Source organism: Microtus ochrogaster, chromosome 5 (assembly GCF_000317375.1).
Source record: "Microtus ochrogaster isolate Prairie Vole_2 chromosome 5, MicOch1.0, whole genome shotgun sequence".
Taxonomy (NCBI): domain Eukaryota; kingdom Metazoa; phylum Chordata; class Mammalia; order Rodentia; family Cricetidae; genus Microtus; species Microtus ochrogaster.
This window is the reverse complement of record NC_022012.1, coordinates 82,249,995-82,272,664: the sequence shown is the minus strand read 5'-3', so window position 1 is coordinate 82,272,664 and position 22,670 is coordinate 82,249,995. Positions and strand designations below refer to the sequence as shown.

The following is a 22,670-nucleotide window of genomic DNA, read 5'->3' as shown; positions in this document are numbered from 1 at the left end:
GTGTGTGTGTGTGTGTGTGTGTGTGTGTGTGTACACAAATAGGTCTCTCCTTCCACCTTCTGGCGTTTAAAGAATGAACTCAAGTTATCAGGCATGTCAGTGAGGTCTTTTCCTGCTAAGCCACCTCAAAGGCCCTGAGGATGATCTTTAGTGTCATCTTCCTGCCTCCACCTACCAAGTCCTAGGATTACAAGCATAGATTCTTATGCCCATCTTCTTTCTATTGCTTCTTAGTGGAGACCAAATGCCTAACCATGAGACATAATATAACATGACCCTGTAGTCCCTCAATGTAACCTGCATGTTGTGCAACCTACCCTTCTAACTAGGCACAAGCAGTACCCACCTACTATAAAGTAGAAACAGATTAAAATCGAGCAGGTCCAAAGACCCAAGTTACACAGCAGAGGATTCAAACTCATTCACTGCTGTCTTCTTTTGCTTCCTCCTCAACCCATGCTAGTGGCCTCCTCAGAGTTCCACGTGGTCAACTGATTAATGGGTTTATATCACATGCTGGTATTCCCCAAAGTGAGAAACTACTATATCGCTACAGCCCCACCCACAGAAACACCGAAAGACAATGATGACATAATACCTGTAAGTCATGTTATTTCTCTAAAGACTATAGTGCTTGATTGACAGACTCAGTTGCCATGGTGACAATGCATGGACTCAACCACACAAGTCATCCCCCACAGAAATCTTACTTGGCTAAAGCTAGCAAGTATCTACAGAATGGACCAATGATGAGACCATTATATTGCTTTTCCTCAGATGAAACATGCTAGCCACTGATCTTCCAAAATGGGAGAGAAATATACATTTTTTTTCTCATCAAAATAAAATGGTTTTACAGGAGAATGCCTATATCAACATCCTGACATTTTGTGTAACTCTGCTTCTAACCAAGTGAGGAATGGTTATTTTAAGAGCAAAGAATCACAGAATGGAAGATTCAATGGTTTCAACATAGCCATCACCTAGAAGGCCTAATTTAAAGAGAAAGAACTGCTCCTTGTTAATTTAGGAGACAACACTCTGAAGGGACAATCAATGCTTTGAATCAAAGATCTTAACATAAAGCTGTCTCTCTTACTGCCACAATACACACATTCAGAATCAAGGAGAAGGCAGGTGGGTTCATTCATGTTTTTGTTTATGTGTTTGAAGCCTGGTCCTCACACATACTAAGCACACATTCTACCTCTGAGCCATACCCTAAGCTCCCGCCAGTCCCCATTCTAGAACCAAATAATCCATCACAAAAATGTTGCTTCACTCTGCCAATTGAGTTCTAGTAATTTGGAAGTCTTAGTCTCCAAAGAGGAAATACATCTACCAGCCTACACCACTAATGATGCAATTAAATCAGAAGATGGGACTCACTGCCAATTTGGTCAACTGGGACTCTTTATGTCACTGAATCAATAGTCTGAACCTACTGGCTGAAATGACTGAGCTCAATTATAAATGAGAAGTTACTATATGAAGAAAGCCAGGAAGACTCTATCTAGAAACCAGGGGACCCTTTGAGGTACCTCTTCAAACTTCCTTGCCAAAATTAATGGAAAACTTCAGGAACAAAAACTAAGTTGAACTAGGGAATGAAAATTGGAATCATTTCACTAGGTAAAGACATTCAACTAGCTCAAGCTCTGCCTAAAGAAAGGGAAATATAAAACTGGTAATATAGAAAGGCGAGGTATGGTGATGTGTATGTTAAAACCCAGCACTTGGAAGGCAGAGGTAGGTGGAGCTTTGTGAGTTTTGTGAGTTCTAAACAGGAAACCTCCAGGCCTGACAGGGCAAGGCAAAGTGATCCCAATCTAAAAGAAAGCCACTGGGTTTGTGACCAAAATTAACAATGGTCTTATGACTAATAACACAAATGAGAACCACACAACAGGTTTCTTTCTGTTTTATTGTTTGTTGAGAAAGAGTCCCTTTATATCATCCTGGCTGTCCTATAACATTCTATGTGGATAGACTGGCGTCAGACTCAGTGAGGCCTGTCACTGCCTCTTGAGTTCTGGGATTACAGGCATGTGTCATGACACCAAACTGAAAACTATGATAGTTTTATATATTTCCTCTTTCATGTATATTTTATTGGGATGAGAGATTTTTGTGTGTCCCAGGGTAGCCTCAAATTTGCTTGAATTTTTGAAGACAGGGTTTCTCTGTATAACAGGCCTGGCTATCCTAAAACAAGCTCTTGTACACCAGGCTGGCCTTGAACTCACGGAGATCTGCCTGTCTTTGCTTCCCACGTGCTGGGATTAAAGGCGCGCGCCACCACTGTCCGGCTGACTCTAAGACTTCTACCATCACCTCCTTAGTACTAGGAATAATGGTATGTGCTACCCTAAACAGGTTTGTTTGTTTTGTTTGAAACAGGATCTCACATGTGCCAGTCTGATCTTGAACTTGCTCTATGGACAAAGACCTTGAATTCCCTGATGCTCCTGTCTCTACCACAGTGATGGGATTACAGGCTTAAATCAACATACCTCTTAATGTATGAATTCTAACCATTTCCTTCTTCCTTTATTATGAATTACTGAATATTAATTTATGAGATTAGTGTGATAGTTCATGACTGTAACCTTGGCAGCATATAGAAGATAGACCTGGGAAATTTTGAAAGTCTAGACTAGCCTGGACTACACAGCAAGAATAGAACTAGGCCATACAGAGATACATAGTAAGACTCTGTCTCAAAAAACAACAAACAGCGGGGCTGGAGAGATGGCTCAGTGGTTAAGAGCATTGCCTGCTCTTCCAAAGGTCCTGAGTTCACAACCATCTGTAAAGAGGTCTGGTGCCCTCTTCTGGCCTTCAGGCATACAGACAGAATATTGTATACATAATAAATAAATAAATAAATATTTAAAAAAATAACAGGGAATTAGGAGTGAACTTTAGTTTGTAAAGTGCTTGCCTACCATAGACAAAATCCTAGGTTTAGTCTCCAACACCAAAGAAACCACATGAGCTAGAACATACTTAAGTCACTAACTCTCAGGGTGTAAAGTGGCAGGAAGATCAAGACCTGCGTAGGCTACCTGAGACTGTGTGTGTGTTTAAAAGTGGATGGATGGATGAACGGACAGACAGACAAAGAGATGGCAGGAAAGACGATGGCTTAGCTAGTAAAAGTAAAAGTCAAGATTGATGACCCGAGTTCAATCCCTGAGTTCCAAATATTACTCCGGCAGGTTGTCCTCTGATCTACGCAAACATGCTAATGTACAACCTAATCCCATGAACACAAGAGAAATTAAACATGTAATAAATCTCGACAAATACATTGCAACAAAGACACTGATTGTAGAGTGGTCAGGGCCTTTTCATCACAGGAGGAAGGTAAAAAACATATTACTGGTTTATTGTCACAGAGTTCAGATGTATGTAGAAAAGAGCATATAAAGCTATGTAGCCAAAAAGGTAGAGTGCCAGTCATCCATTTACTGCAACTCGCCTCCAGATGTATTCATGGGTCCTGTTAACATTTCCTTTGGCAGTTGTTAAGTACAGAGCACACTTAGAAGGGCACGTCTTCTCCATTCCACTGCTTTTTATTCTTTCTTCCATAGTGTTCTGCTTTGAAGAACATTGAGTGGTAGTCGTGGCAGACAGTTTTGGTAAGCACCACTGTGAGCGTCCTCATGGGAACATATCTGCCAGATTTCTACAATGGCTTCCAGGTAACTTGGTACCCTGAAGGAACTCGGCAACATCAACAAAGCAAAGTAAATACAGGGAGGACTAGAAATATGGTTAGTGAGATGACAGGGATATCTTGCGGTCCCTTCTAGTAGTATGTTGGCTGAGGCTTTTTCTTTAACATAAGTTACCACTGGAGGGCTCTCAGATTTAAAAAAACAAAACAAAAATCAACTGTGATCTATATGCAGGATCACACCAGTTACTTTTTAAAACATTTTAATTATTATTTTAGGTGTATGTGTGTTTTCACTGCATGATTGTGTGTACTATGTGATTGCCTGGTGGCCTCAGAGGCCAATAAGATCCCCAGAAACTGGAGTTAGGACTGGTTGCCAACCACAATAAGATTGCTGGGAACCGCACCTGGGGGCCCTGAAAGAGGAGCCAGTGCTCTTCTCAGCCATTTCCCCAGTGCTCCCCTGCCCCCATTAGGTATTTTTAAAGAATATACACTGCAGGAGGCAGGCAGAAGTAAGCTAGGGTATAATTCGGGTGTTAGGTGGTAGCTACAACTAGAGAAATGCCAGTTGGGGGTATACCCAGACATGGTCAGGATCTGTCTTTTTCTGAAAAACTAGACATGGGTGAGAGAAATTATGGTAAGACAGATGTTTTAGCCAGCTTGCTAAAGGACAGAGTTTGCATTTAATGATACTGGGAGTAGGTGTTTTTGTTTGGGTATTATTCTTTTGTAGGTGGAAAGGGGGGGGATAATGAGTTCAGTTTAGGACATCTAAAACTTGAAATGCTGAGTTCTACATGCAAATGGCAATTTCAATTTTTAATCTTCATGGGAGTTATATCTGCTCTTACAAAAATGTTCCATAAACTGCCTAGCATTTAAACAGTATTTACATATTTATGTATTCTCGCTACAACTATTATTTTGCAAAACTAAAATCCTCAATTTCTTCAGGCTGCTATAAACTTGACTCTTCCAGGAGTCTTTTTTTAATACAATTTTTTAGACTTATTTATTATGTATACAATACTCTGCATATGTGTATGCCTGCAGACAAGAAGAGGGCACCAGACCCCATTATAGATGGTTGTGAGCCACCATGTGGTTGCTGGGAATTGAACTCAGGACCTTTGGAAGAGCAGACAATGCTCTTAACCTCTGAGCCATCTCTCCAGCCCTCTTCCAGGAGTCTGATTTAAATGTTATCACACAGCATCTGTCTTCTGCAATTGGCTTGTTTGCTTTGCAGTGCCAGGGATCTGAACTTATAGTCTTGAGCAGGCCAGGCGAGAAATCTAACTCTATCCTACATCCCCCTTTCAATTAGGATGTCTCATCATAAGGTTCCCCATGCTATAGCCACATCAAGAGTTCACATGCCACATTTTATTTATCCACTCCTGTTTGACAGAACATCTGAGTAGCTTCTATCTTTTGGCTAATATAAATAATGCATCTATAAATATGGGTGAACAAAAGTCTGTTCAAGTTCCTACTTTTTAGGGGTGTTTTTGGTTTTATTGTTTTGACTTTTTTTTTCTCGAAGCAGGGTTTCTCTGTGTAGCTTTGGAGCCTGTCCTAGCACTCGCTCTGTAGATCAGGCTGGCCTCGAACTGCCTCCCGACTGCTGGGATTAAAGGTGTGCAACCTCCACCCAGGCCCTACTTTTAGTTTTATTGGTGAAACATCTCTAAGCAATTTCTTATTGTTATTTTGTTTTTGAAATAAGGTCTCATTAAATAGCCCAGGCTAACTTTAAACTTGTTATAATCTCTTGCTGTCTCAGATTTTTTTTTTTTCATTTGGGCTAGAGTCTTTTTTTTTTGGATATTGAGCTTGGGTTGTTTATTTGTGTAATGTGTGTATGAGTTTTAAAGAGATACACCTCCCTCTGCCTCTCTGGGATTAAAGGTACCCACTATTTTGTCTAGCCCACCCACCCATCCTGTCCTCTTTTGAAAGATTTATTTTTAGTTTATGAATATGGGTATTCTGCCTCAATATATGAGTGCCCCAAATGCATATCAGATCCCTGGGAACTAGAGTTACCAATGGTTATAAGCCCACAAGTAGGTACGGAGAATTGAACCTGGGTCCTTTAGAAGAGCAGTCAATATTCTTAATTGCTAAGTCATTTCTCCAGTACCATAAAGATTCTTTTATATATGAATATCCAGATTTCCCAACACCATTTGTTGGGAAAGCTGTAATTTCCCTAATGACTACCTTGTCATCTGTGTCCAAAATCATCCCAACATATGTACAAAGATTCATTTCTTGGCTTCCCATTTTATTCCTTGGTCTAGATATCTATCAGCATGATCGTTTGGTTTCAAACTGGGCCCTAGGTAGCCCTGACTAATCTTGAACTCACGGTCCTCTTGCTCCATCTCCCAAGCACTAAGACTACAGAGATGCACCACTGCCATGCCTAGAGCCTTAGTATCACAACGGCAGATTTATTCACAGTCAGCACATGAAGTTTTGAAATTTAACTCTGTTCAAGATTGTTTTTGCTACTTGGATTGCTTCTTGAGATTTAGGTGGTCAGTTTTTCCAGTTTTTGTCAAAAAGATTACTGTGAGTTTTAAGGTAAATCACTTAATAAAATAGCATAATAAATCTTATAACATTTTACTGCCTTCTGGAAGTTCCTTTCCGAACCTAGCCACACTTATCATTTGTGTTCATCCTTCTTATACAAGCTCCAGCATGCTGTGATTGTTTTGGGTGGTGGTGGTGGTGGTTGGGGTATTACTTGTGTGGAGGCCAGGACAACCTCAAACCTCATCAAGAATGATCTCCAAGGCGGGCGATGGTGGCGCATGCCTTTAATCCCAGCACTCGGGAGGCAGAGGCAGGTGGATCTCTGTGAGTTTGAGACCAGCCTGGTCTACAGAGCTAGTTCCAGGACAGGCTCCAAAGCCACAGAGAAACCCTGTCTCGAAAAACTAAAAAGAATGATCTCCAGTCAGTTGTGATGGCATGTCTTTTTGTTGCTAAGACAGGGTTTCTCTGTGTAGACCTGGGTGTTCTCTAGAACTAATCCTGAGTGCTGGGATTAAAGGCATACATCAACATTTGTTGTTGTTGTGGGAGGCACAAGGTGGATGTCTGTGAGTTCAAGGCCAGCCACATCTATACAGTGAGTTCCAGAACAGTCAAAGATATATAGCATGATCCTGTCTCAAGAAAAAGGAAAGAGAGAGACAGAGGGAGCGAGAAAGAGAGAAAAAAAAAATAGATGGGAGGGAGGGAGGGAGGGAGGGAGGAAGGAAGGAACGAAGGAAGGAAGGAACGAAGGAACGAAGGAAGAAGACAGGCAGCCTTCTAGTATCTTTGAAACAAAGTCTCTCATTGGCCTGGAGTCCATCAGGTAGGCTGGCTGACCAATGAACTCCAGGGATATGCCTCCTCAGTGTCCTCACCTGTTGTATGGCCAAGTCCTCCAAAAGCAAAACACTGCCTTCAGAGAGGAAGAGGATGCTCATAAGTCTCAGGAGGTTAAAAGGTCAGACATGCAGGACAAAAACATGGAAGATTATTTACTGAAAGCCCCTACAAACAGTTATTGGGGAGTGGAAAGACATGTTGGGAGCCACCTTCAAGTTGCAGTGCTAAAGGCTTCCGGAGCCATGTTGGAGTGGGCTTTCTTGTGGTGCAGCTACTTCTGTGTTATCCGTGTTCCGTGTATGTAACCCTCACTTAACAGTAATTCCAATAAGATGTTCAGTAGATACTGGTGCAATCATTACTTTTGTCTGTCGTGAGCTTAGGTGAAGACGTGCATGTTTGTGTTTGTCACCTCAGGAAGTCTGCCACACCCAGCTTTTTATATGGGTACTGAGGACTGAACTCAGGTCCTGAAGTTTGTGAGGCAAGCATGTTACTGCCATCTCCCCAGCCTCAAGAGCTATTACTATAGGGCCCTAAGAACCCTAAAATTGGGTACTCCTCCCTTGCAACTTCTCCCTTTTGGAAGCTCTATCTCACTTTTCTTTAGTAACTCTACGTTTTCCTAAAAACACCCTAGAAATTTAAACAATAAATTTTCTAAATTAAAATTAATTATATATGTGAAATTTCCTAAGAAGAAAACTTGTATCAGAAAATGATTAAGAAACAACAGGCCCAGGAGGTAGTGATGCACATTTTTGGTCCTAGCACTTGGGAGGCAGAGACAGGTGGATCTTTTTGAGTTCAAAGTCAGCTTGACCGCAAGGTTAAATAGAGAAACCCTGTCTTGAAAAACCAAAAAAACAAACAAAACAAAACCATAAAAACTTTACAAAGCATTGATTGCTAGTATGTTACTAATGTCTCCAATAGTTGGCTTATATGCCACAAAAAAAAAAAAAAGAAATAAACTTTGATCCTAAGATTTCTGGTGGAGAGAGAAAAATGAGGACAGATTACCATGTAAATATTTAGGATTATAATGTGACATTTTATGTTTGAACTTCGATAATGACATGTCAGTTCATGGACTGATTGTAGAAGCTGTTTATATTAAAGACTCATGTATCTGTTAAGAATCTTTTTTGTTTGTTTGTTTGTTTTGTTTTTGTTTTTCTAGACAAGGTTTCTCTGTGTAATAGTCCTGACTATCCTGGAATTCACTCTGTACACCAGGCTAGCCTCAAACTCACTAAGATTCAACTGCTTTCTGACTCCTGAGTGCTGGGATTAAAGGTGTGCACCACCACTGCCCAGCCTGTTATGAGATCTTTTATCGGATGAGACAAAAGACAGAAAAATAAAAAAAGCATATAGCACACCTTCAGTATTACAGATATCAAACATAGGAGTTTCTACTATTTTGAGGCTGAAATGATCTTCAGGGCAGATATCACATCACAGAAAATTTATCACAATAAAAATATCTACATGCATGCACACCTAAATATACACTATATTCATATCCACATAGACCATTATGTGCATGTACACACACACACAGACACACACAAGAAATTTTTTTTTGTTTGTTTTGTTTTGTTTTTTTCGAGATAGGGTTTCTCTGTGGCTTTCGAGCCTGCCCTGGAACTAGCTATGTAGACCAGGCTGGTCTCGAACTCACAGAGATCCGCCTGCCTCTGCCTCCCGAGTGCTGGGATTAAAGGCGTGCACCACCACCGCCCGGCTCACACAAGAAATTTTCAAGAAATCTCCCTATTCCAAATACAATAGAAATAGCCAGCAACACTGCTGGAGGATCTAGTTTTACATATAGTAGCACTCTGCATTTGTCCATTATGCACTATGTTTCTGCCTAAAACACTCTCTCATCTCACCGTATTATCATAGTAAATGAGAAGGAAGAACCAAATCATAGGCAGGTTTCGGTTTCCAGCAAGAATTGTTCCAATAGTAATTGTTTCTACATGACATGGTGGCATACACCTGTAATCAGTCACAGGGAGGCTGAGGCAAACACTGGAGGACAACCTGGCCCATCACAAGTAACTTTTATGTGAGACATACCTATAAAAAGTTAGTAAGAACTATAAAATAGTTTTTACAGTATTTAAATTCTACACTGAGCATCAGTATGGTGGCATATGCTTATAATTCCCAGCACTCAGGAAGCTAAGCCATGAGAACTGACAAAAAAAAAAAATCCAAGGTCATCCTGGGCTACATAGCCAGACCCTATCTCAAAACAAAATGAAAATCTATACTGCACTTTACATTTCCTGCCCATTTTGAAACAAAAATCTTGCTATGCATGACAGGCTGGCTTGGAACTCTCAATCTTACTGCTTCTGATTCCTAAATTCTAGGATTACAAACATATACCACCATCCCTAGACTCCTAAAAAGTGTTTTAATCCAGCCATCATACTACATTTGCAAACTTTTCTATTGTACAAATACAACATTCTACATACTGCACCATTTAAATATTACTGAACATAACAAATTGTATTAGATAAACCCAGAAGGTATTACAAGAAAACTGTGAATACATAATTTTAAATATGGTACCATACATAATGTAACAATTAATATACCACAGAAGATATGCCTTTTAGATCATTTTACCATTCTGCCAACACTGCAGGTGCTACCAAACTATCAACAGTCAATTGAGCTTCCTAATGCTCAGATTCTGAATAACAGAGTTAAGTGAAAATGCTTGAGAGAAGTCCATAAAACTACAGAATTATAAGTGGGATCCAAAGCTTTGTTAGACTGATAACTTAAGCCTCAAAGTGATAAGTAATATACTTCAATAATTAAGACCCCAGCCAAAATCCAGTTCATAAAATGTTAATGTACAATGTTTATTAGTGTAATTTATTTAGCACAATGACACAGTAAAATGTCCCAATATACAAACTGTTAAAAGTCTAAGTCACAAAAAATACAGATGAAGCTAAAAATTTGTTTTAAAAAAAGGTGGGGTTAAATAGACTTCTACATGTTCAATATTGGATGATAGAGGGTTGGAGGAAGAATGAGAATCATCATCACATTTAAGTACAAAGGCCCCATATACTCCGTGATCATCATGGTAACACAGCACTCTCTTTTCAAGGGACAGGCTACTTCTTAAGTAGCTATATATGAAACATTATTACTTTCAAAATATAATATCTAAATGCAACAAATGGAGCTAACAAACTACTTTAAATTTCATCTGGCTATTAGCAGAAAATTAACATTTACAAACTCATAAAGAAAACACATTTAAAATTTTTAAGCAAAATAAACATAAAATGGAATAAAACAATGTCAATTATGAAATATGAGTGCATGTGACATTTCCTGCCTGCCATTATATAACTGTCCGGTACAAGAAAAGCTATGGAGACTGCTTAAAAAGCAACAGAAACATACCAAACATGACTTTAAAAAGCAAATGCTAATTTTTTTTAAGTTCTCTGGGTTAAATCTCCCACCCCTCAGTAAAAAGGGGGAAAAAAGCAGTGTGTGTGTGTGTGTGTGTGTGTGTGTGTGTGTCTGTGTGTCTGTGTGTGTGTCTGTGTGTCTGTGTGTCTGTGTCTGTGTATAAAAGCATGTTCTATCTGATGTCATGCTTTCCTACAAGAATTTCACACTGTTGTCAACAGCTTGGAAGACATGCTGTACCTAGACCTACAGGAGTGCACAGTACAGACATCAGCCTTGCGATGGGCCTGTAGAAGACAATGCTTCAGTTGCAGAAGTCACTGCAAGGACTTTCTTAAATCTTCTAGATACTCTGACTTTACCATCCAATAGTATATTTGGGGGGAATTTGTTTGGTTTTGTTGTTGCTTTTCAAAGACAGGGTTTTTCTGTTTAACAGCCCTGGCAGTCCTGGATCTCATTCTGTAGACCAGGTTGGCCTCAAACTCACAGAGATCCACCTGCCTCTGCCTCCTGAGTGTTAGGATTAAAGGCTACTACAGCAGGGCAGTTTGTTTTTGAGACAAGGTTTTGTGAAGCTCAGGGCAGCCTTGAACTAACATTATACCTCAGGCTGGCCTCCTACTTCTAGAAATCCTGACTAATCTTACTTACTGAAATCTCTTTAACGTGAACCATTACAACCAGGTTTCAAAGTTAGTTTTTTGTCAGAAGACCAAATAAAAAGCACATTTTACATTCCAGTTCTTATATCAGAATTCCACTAATATCTCAAACATGGCCTGGGATTTATGTTCTCCTAAAAACCCAAAGCTTAATTTAAGGTTCCATAGTGCTTGTCTTAAATGATTCTAGGTTTTATGTTCTTTTGTTTAATTTCTTTGGAAAAATGAAGAAAAAGTATCAATGAGACAAAGTAAGAATGTAAACTCTCATTTCATGATAAAGGATTTTACACAGAGGACTGCATATATGATACACCAATCCTACTGGAATGTTGCAGAAAAAAAGCACTTCAGAACGTAAACAGATCCTAATCCTGAATGCAATTTTTGGAACAATCGGACAACAATTTGACTAGAAGCTAGGCACATGAACACCTACATGGAATCTCAGCCAAGGAAGGGAATGCTTGAGTCCGGTACGTTAAGGCTAGCCTGAGTGACACTAACATAGGAAGGCGGGCTGCAGCGGGTGAGCTCTGGCTGGCATGAAGGCCCTCAGTGTAGCTGCCTTAGAAGCTTGCTAAGCTGTCGGTGCTTCTCAAGTGTTCTATGGTGGCTTCTTTTGTTGTTCAGGAGAAAATGCTTTTTATCCTACATTACCCTCTGTCCTATCTGCAAAAGTCAAGAACATTAAAGCTATGCTCCAATTTTCTTTAACTTCCCAATTCTTACTTTATGATTTTGCTCAAAAAGTAACTTCAAATATTTTGTTTAAAAAATTACAATAATTGTATTGTCAAATTTTCAGAAACTCTAGACAAATAGGTAAGACAGTTTATGATAAAAACAATTTCAGTCCACCCTGAAAATAACAAAGACAAAAAAAAAAAAAAACAACTAAAAACAGGGTGTCACTGTGTAGCCCTAGCTGGCTGGGACTCAGAGATGAGCCAGCTTCTTCAGGCTGGGATTAAAGCTACTCACCACAACACCCAGCATAAATAACAATTTCATTCAGAGAAATAATTTTTCAACTGGAAAACAATAATTCAGATTTTAGTAAGGTAGAAAGAAATACTGGTGATCTGAAAGCCTAACTGTCACCAAAAGCAAGCTCACAGAGGGAAACAGGAAGGGCAGGAAAGGGAAATTCACTGCAGCTCGGTGACCTCAACCCCTTTATGAAAGCACAGGTTCAATTGGTTTTACAGCATATGGATTCCCCCATTGATTATGCAAAAAAGAAAAGAAAAAAATGGAAAAGGCCAACTAAAAAATGTTTAAAGAAAAATATGACTGAAATAAATGATAAAATAAATCTAAAAGAGATCAAGAAAAAGAAATAACATTTGATGACTTTTATAAAAATACTAAAATCAAAAGAACTCATTCTGCACATTGTGCTCACAAAGGGAAAGGAGGTTCCATCAAGCCCTGCAGAACCCAAGAAGCAGGTGGCTTGTTCAGGCATCAGCAGAATTAGGCCCCGAAGAACTACCCTCAGTTTCTTCTACATGGTGTCCCGGAAGGAAAAGCAAAGCTGCAAAATGCTGAGGGTTTTAGAAGTGTAACGGTGCTTAGGAAAGATCACTGGTCTGGTGTTGCGGCAGCCCCAGTGCTGAGAGACACGCTAGGCTTCTAGGAGGAGAAAAATAGAAAGGGAGGAAGAAACAGGAAGGGGAAGGAAAGGGTGGAAAAGCACAGGTCATTAGTAAACAGCAAGTTCAATACAGCAAGATGCTCATCAACTCCACTATGCTATTAGTGGAGCTCTCCTCTCTAAGCTCTACAGACAACACCTGAGGAAAACTGAGAGAGGAGTTTTCAGAGGGGCACTAAGCCAGATGCTCTAGTTAGTGACAGCAAATCAGAAGCAAATCACAACATGCTCCCCGAAACATGCACTCTTCACCTACTCTGCTTCCTCCTCTAATGAAATCTCTATACTCAGTAAAACATCTGGGTTTGTTTGTTTGTTTTTTTAATTTTCGAGACAGGGTTTCTCCGTAGCTTTTTGGTTCCTGTACTGGAACTAGCTCTTCTAGACCAGGCTGGCCTCGAACTCACAGAGATCTGCCTGCCTTTGCCTCCCGAGTGCTGGGATTAAAGGCGTGTGCCACCACCACCCGGCCTGTTTGTGTGTTTAAGACATGCTTTCTTCTCTGTAACTTTGGAGCCTGTCCTGAAACTAATTCTTGTAGACCAGGCTGGCCTCGAACTCACAGAGAACCGCCTGCCTCTGCCTCCTGAGTGCTGGGATTAAAAGCGTGCACCACCACAGCCCAACTAATACACCTATTTTGAAAAGCAATGAAAAGAGATCCACATCAGAACCCAGACAATTCGGATGTGAACACAACATTTTACCTAAGGAAATATATCCAAAGGCAGAAAGACAAGTTTTTATGGTGTCAATGGGCAAGTCACTAAAGAGCAAAACAGTTCCCCTGGTGTCATCAGAATACTCTCCATGTTTCAAAACTATGTCCTGGGCACACATAGCCGAGCCCCAGCCACCGTACTATCAACATTATTTAAAACACTAAGTCTCAGGGCTGGAGAAATGGCTCTTTCAGAGTACCTGAGTTTGATTCCCAGCACCCACATCAGATGATTTACAACTAACTGCAGCTTCAGGAGACCCCATGCTATCTCCCTCCCACCTCCCCCCACACAAATAAAAATAAAATAAATCTTAAAAAGTAAAACAACAGTGACCAAAAAAACCCACTAAGTCTTTTCTGGTCAGGCTTGACATCCTGTTAGAGAAGAAGTCTAACTTAGATTTGATAGCTGTTCTTTCCTGTGTTAAAAAAAAAAAAAAAAAAAAAGGCAAAGGTGGCGCACGCCTTTAATCCCAGCACTCGGGAGGCAGAGGCAGGCGGATCTCTGTGAGTTCGAGACCAGCCTGGTCTACATAGCTAGTTCCAGGACAGGCTCCAAAGCCACAGAGAAACCCTGTCTCGAAAAAAAAAAAAAAAAAAAAAAAAAAAAAAAAAAAAAAAAAAAAAAAAACCCAAGAGGCTGGAGGAATGGTTAGTGGTTAAGAGGACTGGCTCTTTCAGAGGACCTAGGTTCAATTCCCAGCACCCACATGGCAGCTCAGAACCATCTATAACTCTAGTTCGAGGAATTCTGACACGTTTACATCAATCCACATAAAATAAAGTTAAATAAGTTATTAAAAAAAAACAGCAATACCCACTTACTACAAACAACAATTCATATTCTCCATCCCTTCCAACATTAACTCCAGGTTAAAAATACTGAATTTACTTTTTTTGCTTTTTGTTTTAAGAGTTGCTTTTGTTTTTAATTATGTGTACACGTGTGAGTATGTCTGTGTGTAGGGATGCACGTGTGACAGCAGCTGTACCCAAAGGCCAGAGGGAGAGATCCCCTGGAGGGGAGGTAACAGATGGTTGTCACACACTCAACATAGCCCTGATGGAAATTAACTTAGGGCCCTGCAAGAGCAATATAGCTCTTCAATACTGAGTGCTTTTTCTAGTCCTGGTTTGTTTGTTAGTTTTTGTTTTTTGTTTTGTTTTGTTTTGTTGAGAAAGGGACTTGTCCTAAGGTCCAAACTGGCCTCAAAATGCCTGCCAAACCTTGGAGTTACAGCTGTGAGCAAACAGCACTCGTGCTGAAACCACTGCTCCTCACTAGCAGTAATCCCTGCAAATCATAGTCTTCCTTCCAAAGCAGGAGCAGGAATAATCAATATATATGAGTACAACTATCCAAGTTAAAAATAAAAAAAAGTCAATTCGTTTGACGATAACATGACTTATTTAAGTTTGTTCCTAGTTTTCAAAGTACAGTACATATGAATTGCTAATAAGAAAGCCAATTTTATGGAGTAAAAAATAGAACCTAAACTTCAATTTCTTTGAGGTATAAGATATGTACATTTTTCTTTTTTAGGGGGAGATACTAGAAGTTGAACCTAGGGTCTCATACATGTTTGGCAAGTAACTGCCACTAAACTACATCATTGGGTGTTTTATTTTGAAATAAAGTCTTAATAAATTACCCAGGTTGGCCAGTAACTCACTCTATTGAGGCCTGGAATTTGTGCTCTTCCCGCCTCTGCCTTCCAAGTACAGGCCTGGGTCACTAAATTCATCTTAGAACATTTCTTAAACTTAGAAAAAAAAAAAAAGTCAGGGCTGGAGAAATGGTCAGCAGCACTTGCTGCTTTTGCTGAGGACCTGAATTCATTTTACAGCGACCACATGATGGCTCACAACTATCTGTAACTCCAGTTCCAGGGCATCTAATATATTCTTCTGGTCTTCTCAGGCTCCTGTACACATATGGTATAAATCAACTCATACACGCACATTCGTATAAAAATCAAATTAAAAACAAATAAAAATAAAAAAGAGTACATTAAAAAAACTGTTACTGCTAACAAAAGGCTTTTGGAAACATTTACAGCTGAACAACTCTATGGTAGTTAAATGAAAGGCTTTTCATGGCTCAATCATATAAAATTGAAACAAAAAAAAAAGTACATCTTGTGCTTGCCTCAATGTACTGATGTGAATCAAAATGCTGCACCCCAGAGTTAAGAGTTTTCTGATGCAAGAACAATGCACCCTGCTTGAGCACTAAAAGTCAAAAATACAGCGCCTGACTCTCATGCAGGCTACCTAAGTTTTATATAATACAACACATTCCATGTGGGCATACTCCTGCTATGACTCTGGCAATTTTGCTCATTATAAATACATTGGGAATGAAGGGGAGGGGATTAATGCTGGTTATAAGGTAAGAGACTAAGGGAACTCAGTGCTGAAAGAATATCATAGCCCTAGTACTGGGCTAAAAGTTAAAAGAAATAAATCCCAAAATGAACAGTTAAGAGAAAAGATAAAGGAGAGAAAAAAATTGAAGACCAGAACACAAAGCACTTTGATTTACTGTTGTGGGTTACTTTCTTTTCTTTGGTTTGTTTTTGAGATATGTTTCTCTGTAACAGCACTAACTATCCTGGAACTCACTTTGTAAACCAGGCTGGCTTCAAACTCATAGAGATCTATGCCTCCCAAGTGCTGAGATTAAAGGCGAGTGCCACCATGCCTGGCCACTGTAGGTTTCTTAATACTAAAATGAGTACCGGATTCTCATATATCAAAGTGATGGGTTTTTTACATCTTTAAGATTGATCCAATTCTTATGTGGATCACTTTCAGTAAACATACAAGGCCTATGAAAGCAAACTCTTTTCTTTCTGTTGTTGAGAGATGCCCTGGGTTAAAATACATCCAACAGGAACAGCAAGGTTCTCAATAATAACTCATATACTTCCATAATAATATTCAAGAGCTTACAAAGACCACTTACCTGTAGTGTTATTCCCTTCCATCCCATGATCACCATTGGCTAGAAGTGTTGGTTTAGAAGATGAAATACCTGCAATAATTGCAAAGAATAATTATGCATTGTAAAACAAAGTAAAAATAAAAAAGAAATCATTGACTATGTAATTTTTGTTACTATTTGTAGTATTAAGCAGTACAAAGCACATCAAACTGTCAATATTCAGTAAAAAGAAACACACTAATTTCTGCCCCACTCACATCATCAGTACTGTCACCACAGAAAAGGCCTTTTTTTGTTTGTTTGTTTTTTGTTTTTTGTTTTTCGAGACAGGGTTTCTCTGTGGTTTTGGAGCCTGTCCTGGAACTAGCTCTTGTAGACCAGGCTGGTCTCGAACTCACAGAGATCCACCTGCCTCTGCCTCCCAAGTGCTGGGATTAAAGGCGTGCGCCACCACTGCCCGGCTTTTTTTTTTCTTTTTTAGATTTATTTATTGTATGTACATGAGAGTTTTGCAGAACCATCTATTCAACATAAACAAATCTTGTTTGTTTTTGGTCTTTTTTCCCTTTGTATTTGTTTTGTTATTTGAGACAGGGTTTCTCTGTAGCTTTGGAGCCTGTCCTGGAACTCACTCTGTAGAGCAGGCTGGCCTCGAACTCAGAGATCTGTCTGCCTCCGCCTCCCGAGTGCTGGGATTAAAGGCATACTCCACTGCCAACACCACCACCACCACCACAGCCCAGACAGCAGGCAAGCAAAAAGTCCCTTGGTCCATATCCCTCCCCTCCCCCACCAACTACTCTGTAGACCTGGCTGTTCTGGAACTCACTCTTTAGACCAGCTGGCCTTGAACTGAGAGATCTACCTGCCTTCTGTCTTTAAGAGCTGGGACTAAAGGTGTGTGCCATCACTGCCAGGCATAAATGTCTTTATTCTATAAATTGTTAGAGATTGTTAACAGATTCAATTTAAAAATAACAAATCTATAGAGCACCTCAGGTTAAGTAATAAGCACATTTCAGTTGAAGTGATCCACTCGGAGCTCCAGGACACCATCAGTGCTCCTGTACGAATAGACTACATGGAGACGGAAGGAGTCACGGGAGACAAGAATCCTCCCTTTTGTTTGGAGACAGGGTCTCCAGTTTAGTCTCAAGCTTGTTTGCACACAGACAGGAAGTCTTTGGGTACTGCATAAAGCTGGGCACAGTGGTGCACTCAGGATGTGAGGCAGGATGATCACTAAGTTCATGATCTTCCTCAAAAAGTAAGTTTGAGGTCAGCTTGGCCTACAGAAGACCCTGTCTCTGAAAATATATAAAAAGTAAGGTCAAGGTTTTTTTTGGTGTGTATAACAGTGCTAGCTGTCCTGGAACTAGCTCTTGTAGACCAGGATGGCCTTGAACTCACAGAGATCCAACAGACCTCTGCCAGGATTAAAGCATTCTGTCACCAACACCTGGCTGGTTTTGTGTTTTCGTAAATGGATACCTAATTGCTCAGCATTATTAATTTGTTGAAGACTGTCTTTGCCCTATTGAATATATTTGCCCTGGTGCAAATGTGCAACTTTCTGGAAAATCAATCGACAACATTTGTGTTAGTCTGTTTCTGGGCTTTGTATTCTGATAGTGATGAATTTTTCCTTTATTTCATGTGCATCAAACCCAGAGTGCTCTACACTTCAGTGCTTTGCTTTTAGCAGCTAAGCATTTAACTGCTGAACTATACCTCCAACCCTGGGCTTTTCCTCCAATTCTTGTCTTTTCCATGGATTTTTAAGTCTGGGTGTTCTGACACCATATAAGCTTGCTAACAATTGATTTTCTCTCTGAGCAGGGTCATGCCTATTTCCCAGGCTGGCCTTCAACTCATTTTATAGCCCAGACAGCAGCAACATAAAACAGACAAGCAAATAAGCATGGCAGCACCAGTGATCTCAGTGCTGGAAAGTGTTGATCAGCCAGTCTAGTCAAATCAGCAGGCTCCAGGTTCACTGAGAAAAGGAGAAAAGGAAAAGAAAAAGAAAAGGGAGGAGAGGGGAGGGGAGAAAAGGGGAAAAGAAAAGAAGGGAGGGTAAGGGAAGGGAAAAGGAAAAGAAAAGGGAAAGGGGGAAGGAAAGAAAAAGGAAATGAAAAGAAAGCAAAGGAAAAGAAAGCAAAGAAAAGAAAAGGGAAAAGCAGGAAAGGGAGCTAAAGTAAAGCACTCCAAATATCCCTCTGGCTTCCACAAAACATAAGCAGGCATGTGTGCACATGAATAAAAACACATAATCTTGATGAGATCTTATTTACAACAGCAACAAACAGAAAATTCAACAGGGGACATACATTTTCTGAAAGATACTAGACTAGAATTAGCACTTCTGCATTTGCACAATTTCATGCTGACCACAGTTTCCAGTGAATCATGCTCCTGAAAAGTCTTCCCCATGGTGTTACCTCTTCTGTCCCTGTTTGAGAGTGTTCTTGAGAGGGTTCAAGCAAGATAGGCAGTCAAAAGAATTCTTACAAGGCTATATCTTATAACATCTCAAACGTTTTATTTTAAGAAAATGGCGCAGTCATCCAGTTTGGTGGCTAGACAACCAACTGTCTTAGAGGCCTCTGAGCATGGACTGAGCAGGGACCCTCCCTAATAACCAGCTCTGGACACACCCACCCATCTCCCTGAAAACACACTCATCTTAACGGGAAACTGCAGCTGAGATGTAAAAATAAATACATAAATTTATTTAATAAAGAAAAAAAAGAAAAGGAAACTTGCTGGGCAGTGGTGGTGCATGCCTATAACCCCAGCACTTGGGAGGATCTCTGTGTTTCCTGATCTAGAGAGTGGGTTCCATAACAGAGGGCTACACAGAAAAACCTATCTTGCCTTGGGCACGCACACAACATTAAGATGTACAGAGGTATTTTTCACAGATACTTTTCAAAGACAAAGGGAAATCTAGAAGCTAGACTATCTAAAATAACAAATGCAGGCTTTTTCTTTAGAAGCGAACAGTCTAGACCCTGTGTTCAGAGCAGAAATCCTTGATAGTAATCACTGTAATGGTTAACTGAAAAGACTGCCCTGTTATCTAAGAGGAACAAAGAGAAGCATGATATATCAGAGTACTAATTAGAAAAAAGAGATAAAAGGGTGAAAAAAACAAGTTTCCATTAAATATGCATAAATAACAAGTACCCTGCTCATTCTTCACATAATGTACTGTCCTGATCCAAAGAGATGCCAGCTATGTTCTACCCCACACTTGGCATCAAGTCCCTCTCCTCAAACAATCAGCACTTAAGATTCATCATCCCTAGCTTAAGAGAACATATTTTTTAAAATCTGTCCTGTTTTAAAAATGTAAATTATAAGAAAATGGAAATTTTACAAAAATTAATTATTTTTTGCCTGTGGAAGTGATAAAACTACTTTATAATGTGGTAATAGCTAGAGTGACTAAAGGGCAGAAAAGAACAAACCTTCTATATAGTCAGGCAATTTATCAATTGAGAAATATTAACTCAACAATATATTATCAGTATTTAAATCATTTATATAAAGAGATGAAAAATTAATATAAACAGAATGCTGTAGCACTATTTTAAAAAAGTCAAATATCCATAAAAAGATTCACCATAGAGTAAAATACCACTGAGAATCCAGGACATATAGGCAGAGGGATAGGCAGGTAGGAAGAAGGCTAACATGACAAAATGAGTATTATGCAAAAAAAAAAAAAAATTCTCATCCTCCCCCCATTTCTTGCTTAAAGAAGGCAAACTAAGGAACATGTCAACTTCAACATACTAGCAGAAGTGTTTAAAAGCATGGGCTGGAGAAATGTTTCAGTGGTCTAATGTCCTCTACTGGTCTCCAGAGATGAAAAGCATTTACCCAGTACCCAGACATGTGATGCAGGCAACACTCATACACATAATAAAATTAAATACATCTTTTAAAAAAAGAGCTGCAGAGTTGAGTCTGGTGGTACATATTTAATGTCACCTCTATACTTAAGGGATTATGGCCTGAGAATTTAAGGCCAGCCTTATCTAAACAAGAAGACACTACTTATAAAAAAAGTAGGAAAAAAGAATCTAGAAATTAAGAGAGGTAGCCTTGGGGTTGAACAGATGGCTCAGTATTTAAGAGAGCATACTGCTCCTCCAGCAGACCCAGGTTCAGTTCCAAAGGGGGCTCACAACTGCCTATAACTCCATTTCCAAAGAATCCAATATCCTTCTCACCTCTGGAAATACTCAAATTCATGTACACATATGCACAAAAAGAAACAGCCATTCACATAACTAAAAATAAAATTTAAAAGGACAGCCTCTAGTGATCTAGAAATTATGAGAATATTCATAAAAATGAAAATAAACAGAAATACATAAAGAAACCGCATGCTAAATGTGGCATAGATGAACAGCAAAGTTTGTCCCTTCTCCACATTAACCAATCTTCATTCCCACTATAGTCAATCATTCGTCACCTCCCACATGGAGCAGATACTGGACACTATCTCACCAGTGACCGTGACAGCTGGAGGAGAGGAGAGCTCCCCCACCTCCAGAATGGACACTGACACACTGGGGTAGCACTGACAATATACTGCCAAAAGCAGGCACAGGACAGTCATCCATCACAGCATCTCTCAAACAAAACTTCCAATAAATAACTGAGGAAAAGGTGCCATTCAAAGAGACCCAGTACCACCCAGGCAAATCATGCTAACACAGCTAGCAAAACAATCTAAGCTATACCCCGAGCCCAAACAGTAGAGTCTATAAAAGACATACCTCTCTCAAAGAGACAAGAAAAATAACCATACAACTAGGAAACAAAAGTATGGACTAAACAAAGTAAAATATCTAATGAATAGAAATCCTTTTGGAATTTAGATGGCTTACAATTGTCTACATAAAGAGTAAAACAGTTAAAAATGGGCTGGGCGGTGGTGGCACATGCCTTTAATCCCAAGACTTGAGAGGCAGAGGCAGGTGAATCTCTGTGAGTTCCAGGCCAGCCTGGTCTACAACAGCTAGTTCCAGGAAAGGCACCAAAGCTACAGAGAAACCTTGTCTCAAAGAAAACAACAACAAAAATTATCTGTCAGTTACTCTAGGCCTTAACTAAACTTAGTTGCCCCAATGTTGCACATGAGATTTGATTGCCCAGGTAGCCAGTTGTCCCTCTAACTTCTTGCACCTTTTAGAAGTTGCTTGATTGCACTTCCTGTTTAATCAAGCAATATTATTTCCCTTCTCAAGTCTTTGATGGGATCAATAACTAGATAGTCATAGTTACTTTCCACTCATGACTTAGCCAAGCCATTTCTAATATAAAAGACTCAGACTCCTTAGGATAGACTAACTATTGAAACATTTAGCATTTGTTTCTTTTTTGGTATTGTTCATGGTGGCTGTAATTCTAATTTTTATTTATGTTTTGCCTCTTCTTTTCCTGAACAATACTTGATATTTGTTCTTATTGTATATAGTTTTTTTTTGTTTTGTTTTTCGAGACAGGGTTTCTCTGTGGCTTTGGAGCCTGTCCTGGAACTAGCTCTTGTAGACCAGGTTGGTCTCGAATTCACAGAGATCCGCCTGCCTCTGCCTCCCAAGTGCTGGGATTGCCACCGCTCGGCTATTGTATATAGTTTTATATTAGGCTTAGAACTCTCATTTAGACAAATTGGGGAGATGCTGTGCAAACTCCTTCAGTCAATAGCAGCTCCACTTTGAGCGTGCTCTCATATACTATAAATGTGGATAAAAAGCATGCGTGGGCCTCTTGGCTGCAGAATTTAGTTCCCAATGCACGCAGAGGACTTCAAATCACTACTCTGTGAGTTTATCCCCAAATAAATAAACCTTTGTTATATTCCATTCTGGGCTATTGTGGAACTCTTGAATGCCAACACCATGATGTCAAAGAATTTTTCTTATTAACCTTAGAAAAAACCCAATGGTCAACTTCTAAACATAAATTAACTTATGAAAGGCTCATTGAACTCTTGAACCAGACAAATTACCTCCTCCCACAATGTACATCTTGTGACAGACAATGGTGGCAGAGAAATCAATCTTGTTGAAATCCATAACAAAGCCTACAAGGATTCTTTTTTTTTT

The 22,670-nt window shown here is 39.6% G+C and overlaps 1 protein-coding gene across 7 annotated transcripts in view; it reads right to left on the bottom strand.

The window, feature by feature from the left end:
• Map4 (microtubule associated protein 4) overlaps positions 1-22,670 on the bottom strand; it is a 137,373-nt gene that overhangs the window by 66,794 nt on the left and 47,909 nt on the right. For 6 of the 7 annotated variants that reach the window (XM_013346523.2, XM_005347973.3, XM_013346524.2 and 3 more), the window contains one exon: positions 16,567-16,635. In XM_013346523.2, the coding sequence (XP_013201977.1) occupies positions 16,567-16,635 (69 nt within the window). Of the gene's footprint in view, positions 1-11,035; positions 12,853-16,566; positions 16,636-22,670 lie in introns of those variants that run through there. The other variant, XM_005347978.3, reaches the window with a different exon arrangement.